The sequence below is a fragment of the Cynoglossus semilaevis genome, chromosome 11, assembly GCF_000523025.1.
Source record: "Cynoglossus semilaevis isolate Cse_v1.0 chromosome 11, Cse_v1.0, whole genome shotgun sequence".
NCBI classification, from domain to species: domain Eukaryota; kingdom Metazoa; phylum Chordata; class Actinopteri; order Pleuronectiformes; family Cynoglossidae; genus Cynoglossus; species Cynoglossus semilaevis.
The window spans coordinates 8,474,458-8,485,131 of NC_024317.1; the positions used below are offsets into that span (position 1 = coordinate 8,474,458).

Here is a 10,674-nt window from a genome sequence, read left to right on the forward strand (position 1 = left end):
GTTTTTTGGTTGTTTTGTCTGTTTATCATGGCCAATCTCGATCTCTTTTCTTGTATCGATTTTTACACCCTAGAACTTCATTGGCTATTCACTTCAGTGTGCATGCATTTCCTCATTTAGCGGAAGTGAACTTGACCTCTTGCAAATGCAGTTTAATGCATTAAGGTGCAGGCATTCATGGGGCCCTTAAATCAGCACTTCTAGCCACACTACTGGAGAAATGCACCAGTGACACACCAGCATGACAGTTTAGGCATAACCTTGTTAAATTCTAAAATGGGCTCATGGAAATCAGTAGTTCACTCAGCTCTCCAACATGCCGTGTTCCACCATAAACCCAATGTAATGGAACTGCATGGGAGGTGCAAACTACCCTGTATTGCAGTACATCTGTCAATATTACAGCACTGCTTTGTGTGGTCTAAAAATGTGTTTGAGCACAGGCACGTGTGGTGCATAAGATAAAATTTCTATTAACTGCAGGCGATGTAAGAAATTATGCTCATCCACCATTAATTCCCATCATTCACCAGTTCAAGTGGAACCTGCAACAGAAAACAATACCACACTGTCATTTGCTTAAGACATGGCGTATTTTCAGTTTGCAATTGGTAAAAACTGGGGTTGTCAAAAAGAACGAACCAATCACATTCATTTGTGTAACAAGGTTCATTTTATTTTAACATATTGTAATGCAGGTGCACTGAAAACACATTATCTGCATATATTATTGGTATTTTCACAAAGTAGCTTGAGTTAAAAAATAATACTGCACAGCATTGATTGATTGATTGATTCCTGAACTGCAACAGACCACCCTCCATGACTGCATGACAGTACAGTAGGTGTACAGTTGACAAACTGACTGGCACAGTTGTCAAATGACCAGTGACTGTAGACCAATTAATATTGTTAGGATGTGTTCTACAATCTACAGTAAAATTCACCAACTATATGAAGCTAAATGTCGTTATACTTTTTCATATATTTTTTTAAACGTCATTATCAATAATTCTATCCTTTTTATTAGTCACAAATAGTGGTGTCACGAATACTCGATATTACAATTAATTGTGGTGTTAAGCGCTGAGGTTAATTTATTGTAACGTTTCCTTAATACCGTCAGAAAATAATATGCCGGAACTAAAACGGAACGAAAACAAAGTTACACAACACCTGCGTTTTGCCGCGTGTGTTGCTTTGTTTTCGGTCCCTGCAACTTACAGAAGAGAGGCTCAACCACGTGGGGGAAATGGCAGGAAAAGAGTTATTCCATCGAACAGCGCATTAAATCAGTCGTGTGTGAATATTAGTACAGAAGAAAATGACCAGGGTGTCGTCGTGGATTACGGCTTGTCAGCATTGAAAGCATACCATAAAAATGCGGTAAAAGGAGGAATTACATCCAACATGTTTCATCACCTGCTGGACAACCAGCCGACATTGTTCGCCAAAGTAAAGGTAAATACACATTAACTGGATTAAATTACGTCAGGTTTTTTCTTAACGGAGCATTGAATTGGTGGTTAAATATAAGAGTATCATTTGGAATTAATTATTTACGAGTAGGACAAGGGTTCATATTTCAGTTCGACGTAAAAAGTTACACGGATTTCACCTAACGTTACATTATACTGTTCGTATGTAAACAGAGATTTTGTTTTGTTTTATACAGATTTTATTTTTATTTTAGATATTGCTTTTGTCGGACAGTGTCATTGTCAGTGTGCAGTGACCTGTAGAAGAAAACGCTATGTAGTCTGTTGACAGTCATCACATCAGAACATTTAGCATTAGCTTCTTTAGCTTTCTTTTGTGTTTAATTACATTGAGATTGTTGTAATTTTTCTGATTCAGTTCACAGTCTTGCACTTTGTGGTTACTTGACTTTGTTGCTATATATTTTTGTTATAGTGGCATTATCAAAAGATATAAATTAAGAAGACTTTAAGACCTACAAGTATGGATGTCCAATAAAAGTCGACCTATATCGACATTAATGTCATCGCACAGTTATATTAATACAACAATTGGGGTACTGCCCTCTATCAGTGCAATGAGATTTTCTCCCATTAAAACATTTTTTGGCAAAGTTGTAGGCCCATATAAAACAGGATTTGTGTGTTTATTAATGATTCCTTGTCAATCGAAGTCAATCTTATTCTCCATGAATACCACATGATGCGCCATTGTGCGGTGATGTGATCTGTTGTGTTGTGTTTCTATGCTGTCTGAGCTTCACTGTGGTCACGACCTTTCAAAAGGGCCATTGTGTCTCTGCTTCAGTTTGTATTTATTTGGATATGCAGGTTATATTTTTCAAAATAAAACTTGATAAATGTTTTTACTTTTCTAAAGAAAAATATAAATGGTCTATTCATCTGCTTCAACGATTTCTCACTGTGTCCTGTTTGATTGAGTGTTGAATGAAAAGAGCAGATGCAGACAGGTATCACACAGTGCCATTTATGTGAAAGTGGTGTTTGTTGCACATTTATTGACCTTTGTGGGGATGAAGAAGAATTGCAAACAGAATATAGATTTTTTTAAAATACCTAATGATTACAGGCAGTTTATTTTTTGTATTACTTGGCTTATGTTTCATTCTGTTTTCAAAGGACAATAATTGACAATGCCATTACAAACAAACACCAAGACACATTTTCTAATCCCATGACTAATTACAGTAAACAGTTATGTGAGAGATTAAAAAGGAGCAAAATAAAAAAAAAGTTATACTGTATTAGTACCGGTAATATAAAGTTTCAGCAATATCTAACCTCATCACAGCTCATCTGAGAAGACCATGAGCTACATCTAATTAGGGTTTGATGATCCTAATGATCACACAGGGCATTAATCATCACATTGTCAGGGAGGAGACAGATCCTCATTGATATGTGAAACCATATTGCCGATGAGTCTGCACTTCCACAGAACAGCTCATGTGACCCGGTTGTTGCCTTTGCTTATGTCTGACTTTCATTTGTGTTGTTTTCTTTCAGTCGCTTCGATGCAGTCAGAAAAAACAGAATGTTTTCACACAGAAAAGGCTAATGTTAAAGAAACCTTTAGTCTCACTATAGTATTTTTAAGGGTCCAGTTAACATGATTCTGAGCTTTTATGGAGAAAAGAATAGAAACACACTGCATGTCTCTAAACTAAATTGCACACACTAAATTGCTCATTTACTGAGATGAAATATTAATGTAACGTTGGTGTAGCTGCTGAGAGATTTAAAAGCCTCACTACTAATTTTTAACTCTTAACACGCCTGGTGTAAAGATACAAGACCTGAGAGTAAACTTTTACAACTTAGAAATGAGACAGGCAGCTTCTTTTTGTACTAAGTACCTACGGTCTCTTCGTGCTGTTGTTGAACCCTCCTTTTTTTGTTAAAGCCACATTGAGGAGGTTGATTTCATACAGGAAAAGCAAAATAAATCATATCTGAATCATTCAAAATACATTAGAGAAAACAGTTTATTTACATTTACATTACAGTTTCTGTAACGTCATTGTGTTTTGTGAAATGTGTTCTGAGTTTCAGGGCCACCGAAGATACATGCCTCTCTAATAATATTAGTATATCTTATGCTAACATGCTAATAGTAATTGAAAAATGTATTTCTGATGTAGGTTTGCGAAAAGATTAGCCCCACTGAAATCATTTTTTTAAACAAAAATACAATAACAGAAAAAGAAGTTTAACGCATTAATAGTTTTGTAGATACGTTACATTTGGCAAAAATAATTTGCACAGTTTGCACCATTCCCTGAAGGGAGTTATGGAACAGATAAGGAGAGACAAACAGAAGTGTTTGAGAGAGTTAAGGACCGTCGAGAAAAAGACACGGGTCAGGCTTCAGTGGCAGTTTTGTCAACCACTGTCATGCAAACACGACATATGGGTCACGGCAATGACTTGCAGGTTTTTCCAACTGACAGATGGAAGAAACCTGTGCAGTAAACACGTTCTTTTTCTGGGCTGTTTGTTTAACCCTCTTGACAGGCTTACATTGCCCTGTGACCTCTACCTGGACAGTGAGAAACTGACGTCTCATACAGCTTTTTAAAGGATTGATTGTTTAATCATACTTTTCTTTCTGTTGACTTGAGTCTCTTTAGCTCTTCTTTTCTGACCCTTCCTGGTCACATTCATTTTTTTCTTTCCTAATACGACAAAAGACACTTCACCAGTGAAGCATTAATATTTGTACATAAGCCCATTAAATTACAGTGTCCACTGGAGTTTGGATTAAAGCTCTTATCTCAGGCCTTTATTCAAAAGAGCTTATCTTTGTCCTGTTCTGGGGTTTGCAGAATTTTGATTGCTGCTACATATCTATCTTTGTTGTCCTTGTCTGTTTTCGTAGGGGACAACTTAAAATGCTCCTGTTTTAGAGGAATATTTGCAGAAGATTTAGTGTCAGATTCCCAACGAGGCAAAACATCTTGGACATTTGCCACTTTAGAGAAAATATTGGTGCTGCTTCTGTCCTTATTTGACCAGTGGTGAAGCAGATTTTAATGCCTTGGCTCTTTGCTGATCACTGTGCAATCCGTGGCCTTACTTAAACTGAGGTAGCTCCCCCGTTTCTTTCTTCAGTTTCACCTCTTTTGTTGCATTCTCTAAGCACAAATCCACATTAGGGGGAAGTAGGTCAGAAACAAATGGTAGAGGTTTGAAATGTTGCACACAAAAACACTAGGAAAGCGGACTTGTTCATATGATCGCCTCAGGCCAAGCTTTTACTGGCACTTCAACTTAAGAAATAAAAAGAAAGAAGAAAAGCGGTTATCAAACAACATTATAAATACAACATATTGTGGCTTGTGTGCAACCAGTTGAGAATTATTCTTGTTGTTATGCCATTGTTTCCCAGTTACGTCTACAAAAATACTGGGGAAGCCTTGGAAACTTTCTTTTAACAACCAATGTCTTGTTTTCAGTCACCATTTTAAAATTGTTTTAGCTCACTATTAGTCACTGGGAAAATCCTTCAGAAGTAAATACAGTAAATCATACAAGAAGATGCTTTAGTCCCTGTTTTCACTAGAAAAGAAGTCACTGCATCACTGTCTCTTCAGGAATTTAAATTATTGCTACATTTTTTCCAGGGCGATTAAAGTGAAAAGTCATTGAATATTCATGATGTTTAGCATTTCATTTCCTTGTCTTTTGAGCAAATAAATAGTTTTAGTTAATTAATCAATACAATTTTTAGTGCTTTTGATTGATTATAAAATGAGGAAAACATTTTCATTTTGTCGAAATACTACTGTATGCCTTCACATTTCTGTGAAGAGCTGTAGAGACAGTGCATCCCTGTCTGTGATGTAAAACAGTGGGTCACTTACCTTCAGTAGTTGCACTGCATTAGTAGTAACACTAATGTAAGATAATCCATTAAAACCTCAATTGCAGCTTAGCATGGTAAAACTAACTAAAGCTGTGTAATCTTAATAATCCAAGCATGACTGCATGGCAGACACCGTTGTTGAATGTTCCTCCTCAATAAACACAGGGTACTCGAAGCCCCAAACTCATGATCGTCCTTCCCCTGACACACACACACACACAACAATGATGAGTCAGTGCTGCCCAAGAAGGCGTTCATCAGGACGCAGCACACAGAGGCTGTCTCCATCAGGGTTCTGTTCTCAGTGTCTGATTTAGCATTTGTCTTTAGTGTTTGCGGCTGTCGTCTGCAATCCTCTAATTAGTTCCAGCACATGTGAAAGCAGAATTGACTGTGTGAGAACTCTTAATGGTTTTTATATGTTTTCTCTTGCTTTTGTCTGAGTTTTCTAGTTTCCTCCCTTTGTCCACAATCCCCCACCATCTTGACAATTATTAAAACGGTAAAAGATAAATGAATGAGAACACATCAGAATGTAATAAATCATTTAATTTAATTATTTTTGATTCATCACAGGGTGCTGTTATTTTAGGTTCCTCACCCCATTACTAATCATTTTAAATTTTTAGTACTCTCTTAATCCCTCGAAGAAAAATTTCTTCACCCATTGTTTGACATCCACAGTGATTATAACCAGGCACACAGTAGGAGTTGGAAGTGGCCCGAAGCAAAAGCTGAGATTAGAACCCCTGTCCTGCAATTACAAGCCCAATCATTTAACAACTAGGCCAAGAGCTATACAAAAAAATATTTAAGCCATCCAGAATCCTTTGATCCTACTCGTAGTCAAATGCGCCACTAGCCTCTGGAAATCAATAACAATACGTTGTTTGACAACAGTGTTTAATTAACCAACTAATCTAAATGTGGGCTTTAGAACTCTCAATGCTGCCATGAATAAATTGATAATAAATAACAATTGTAACAGCCAGCTAACTCTTCAACTTCGTAAAACATTAACTCTGTCCTCTCCTACACTGTTCTTAGTAAACTTCTTTATCTTTCCTTGTCTCCTTCGTCCTGCTCTGGCCTGTCTTGTCTCACACTGCATTTTCTCCTGTCCCAGTTCTGTCACATCATGTCCTTTGCTGAAAGCTGTTCATTCTGTATTGTCTCCTTTTATGTCCCTGACCTGTTTTGTGTCATTTATGCTGTCCTGTGTTCTAATTCATCTTGTGTCTCACGATGAGACACAAAAATGCGAGATGAATGTGGTAAAGTTGCACAGATTTATTCAAGTGATGCCAAAAGAGACGTCTTTTGAGAATATTACAATTTAAAATGATCTGTTTCACTAATTGTTTTTACTTACAAGTGCATCATAATATAATTACAATAAAATTGGTCTGTAATCAGTTCTTTATTAACTCCAAATATTTGCTTTCTTTTGTCAATTCAATCACTAGAAATATTTGTATATTGCTGGAACAAAAACACTAATAACATCTGGTAGATGTATGTGTTCTACGTATTCTGTGTTTTTATCTATGGAATTATTCATTTGGAAAAATCTCAAGCTTCATTCAGCTTCATAGAGTTGGTGGATTTTAGTCATTACTATGCATCTTGTCAACGGCTTGTAGAACTTTCAAAAGTTTGTTTCAAAACTTTGGTGAAGCCTTTCTCCTCAACAACATTAATCAGTTTCCAATCCCTCACAATTTTTAAGAAACGTGTCAGTCAGCTTGTCAGCTGTAGATTGACTTTCTGTCCTGCACATTCTGAGGCTGCTCTGATGCAATGGACTCATTAACAAGTTTTTGGGTGTGCTTGTCAAATATGAGAGTGAAAACGACATAATAGAAAATATGAGAGCAAGGTTTCCCAGGCGTTGAGCTGTTTGTTTTGGAAAGTGTAGCTGTGTCACAAAGACGTGGCTGAGCTGGAAGTGGCAATGCAGAGATGAAAATGCTAAGCCTGTCTTTAGGTGTGACAATGATTGACATGATTACACTACCATATGAACATCTACTGAAAGGTTGAACAATAAGTGAGGCAAGATTGAGATGGTCAGGTTAGGGTTCTGAATGTGAAAATATATTGGTTAAAAGATGTTAGCAATTAAGATGCCAGGAAGGACGAAATTAAATATAAATGGCACAAGGAGTAGAAATAGGGCGAGATGACGAAAGATGACCTGCTGCAGGCCCCCAGCGCATGAGCAACTGATCAGAAAGACAAAACTTCCTGCGGGTGTGTAGGAAGCTGTTGGTCAAAATACCTAATCTATTGACCTTTTTTTTCTTCAAAGAGAAATCATTATAATAACCTCTGCCTTGGCTTTCACATGAAATCTGGTGCTAACTTTAGAGAGCAACAATAATGAGAGAGAAGAAACTTTGATTCTGTTTCCAGAAAAGCTAAAGAACTGTCTTTGAACTGTGAGGATTACAGTATCAGAATTGAAAGTGGGAGTAAAACAGATTCAGAGAATGTAGAATTTAACTCACTTTGCTTGTGTAGCTTCCTTGTTGCATCCTCTTTAAAGGTCACCACAACAATGGCAGTTAAACAAATGGCAGCCCTGAAATATTATGTTATCTGAAGTCATGGCACTGTATATGTTAAATTGTTTGAAAAGTCAGAAACTACGTCAGACAAATGTCAGTTTTCTAATGTCAGTAATTTCTATTTACCGCTACACACGCTGTATCTACCCCTCAGTGTGTCTGCCTGATATTTCGTCAGCATGCGACAAACTGAAGCTTGCTGAGCAACAGCAGCAGATCAAAAGCTAATCCTTATGCCCTTTTAATCCACAGTGTTTGGCGACATTCCACTAATGACAGGCACAAATGTATTCCCTCCATGACTCACCACTGCTTACTTAGCAGATGAGTGTAAAGGAAAAGTGGACTGTCCCGTTTTTGTGATGCCCTGGATGTTAGTACTCAAAACGAAATATCGCTAATGTAGGAAAAGATAGTGTCAGAGGTTAACAGCTGTGTGCTGGAGGCACAGCGGTGAGTGTGCTAGCTTGAACACTACAGGTCAGAGCCTCATTTAGAACTGTCCTCCCAAAGCTGGGGATTTAGGCTCAGTGACATACTGATGTGGGTTGATCAGGTTTCTCTCCCACTGTAAAAATAGTATAAAAGCAATGCTGGGCTCAGTATAGAACATCAGCTGAGGCTTCATCATAACAAAGAACAGCATTTATATATATAATTAAATCTGAAACCTATGGAACTGTTAAATTTCAAAAATGACATCCAATGAATTCACTGTCACTTTATCTTTGTTCTAACACACAGTCAATACATGAGTAATTTACACACACTGCAAGTTTTTGTTTCATCAACACACCTCTAACTTAAAATAATAAAATAACATACACATAACAGATACATAATGTATTTTCCTTTAAAAAAAGTTTTTTGGTCATATTTAGAAATGTTGTTTTGTTTAAAATCATGATTAATCATGTCTAACTGCGATCTTGATTAATCATTATTAATTGTGAATAGACCACAGCTTCCCTATGACAGATGACAGATATTGCTACAAAGTATCATTTCCTAATGCTCTGCATTTACATTTTGTTTTGAAAAAATATTTTGGGCTCTGTTTTATTTTGACATATAAAGAGTAGGACAAACATAATAGCAACTGTAAGGCAGTCGCAGGTTTATTGAAAGTACAGCTGAATTTCAGCTCTAGGTCAGAGATGTTAGAACACTGTTCACTTGATAGCACAGATAAAGTATTCACTCTGGGTCAGTCAGGGTCCTCCCTTTTTCTCTCTCTCTGTCTCTCTCACACTCTGTTTCTCTCTGTCACTCTATCTAACATTAACACACCATCTCATAATCTACGTGCAGTAGGCATGAAAAAATGAAGAAGCAATAATTAGTCAACAGTCATGACTACAAATATTGTTCATTATCAATCAAGGCTGTTAGTCTCAGAGTTTTTACTCAAAAGAAAATGTTATTTATTAATATTTACAAATTAATGCCTGCAGCATTTCCAAAATGTCAAAATAGAAGCAAAACAGGAATACAACACTGTATGATAATAGTTGTCAGTTATTGAGCTACAATTACGACTACTGATGGAAATGTAATGAAAAAGTTCAGGTAACAGTATCATGCAAAGTGAAAGGACTACAACTATGTCAAAGGTCAAATCTTTTTTTTTTTTTTGACCTAAACTCATTTGTTTGTGTTGACTTTTCTGGAAATTAGACTTGTGACAAAAAAGTCATAGCCACATACAATCTGTCCAACAGCCACAATCAGTCCCTTTGGACTGCAGCAGTACAAAACATGACAGGAAGTAGAATTATAATGTATTACTGAGGAAAGACAAGGACAGGGCAGGAGGTGGTTCTTATGCAATGCATGATTGAATTGTGTATTTTCTCATCCCTAATCTGAAGTTGATAAAAGCCGGACTCTGTGAAGGGCAAAAAGATTTAGAGAGAAAAGGGCTGTAAAGACTGTTACAATGCTAGAAACAATAATGAATTTGCTTTAAGTGCTGTTGTAATAGGCTCTGTTAACCACAAGTCATGACCATCTGCTGAACTGTTCTCGCTCTTTTTTTTTTTCATTGTGTAGGAGACACTGGAGTCCTTTGCCTTCCTTGTTTTCGTGGTTTTCTGTATTCTGGGATCTATTTACCTCTTCATTGTCCTGCCTGAAACCAAAAATAAAACATTCATGGACATCTGCCAGAGCTTTGCCAAGATCAACAAAATACCTCCGTCCCAGGGCCATGAATTCGAGATGAATCTGTGCATTACAGCAAACAACAACATAAAAGACCAGAACATCAAGATGGAGAGTTTCTTGTAAACGGGTTAAGTAACTGAGTGAGGAGTTTGACAGTATTTGTAGTACATAGTTACTGTACTTGTGTTGAAAGAAAAAGATCCAAATGTAGGTTGTTTAAGTATGTTTACTGTACATATTTTATAACACTAGAGTAGTTTTTCTGGAATTGTACATCCATGAAGTGAAAAATGTAATTAATGTAAAAAAACAAAAACAAAACAACAAACAAACCGTGAAGTCATCAAGTATTGTTTGGCCAACTTAGCGCAGATGTTTTTGTTTTGTAAATTTTTCTGGGCTAATAATTAATTTATTTTGTCCTCATTCTAGTTTGTCTAAAATGTAAAAGAAATTGAAATAATAAAATTGAAAAACAAATTTAGGTTAGAGTCTGACATAATTCTATGTATTTTATTCCATTGACTAAATTAATTGTAGTTACTTTTCCTATTCATGATTAGCTCCCTCTTAG

The 10,674-nt window shown here is 36.5% G+C and overlaps 1 protein-coding gene across 1 annotated transcript in view; it reads left to right on the forward strand.

Moving 5' to 3' along the window:
• The window catches only part of slc2a9l2 (solute carrier family 2 member 9, like 2), a gene marked incomplete at its 5' end in the record, with an annotated part of 78,164 nt that extends 67,580 nt beyond the window's left edge, over positions 1-10,584 (forward strand). The window contains one exon of the mRNA XM_025060057.1: positions 9,987-10,584. Within this exon, the coding sequence (XP_024915825.1) occupies positions 9,987-10,223 (237 nt within the window). The remainder of the gene's footprint in view (positions 1-9,986) is intronic.
• Positions 10,585-10,674: the final 90 nt, after the last annotated feature.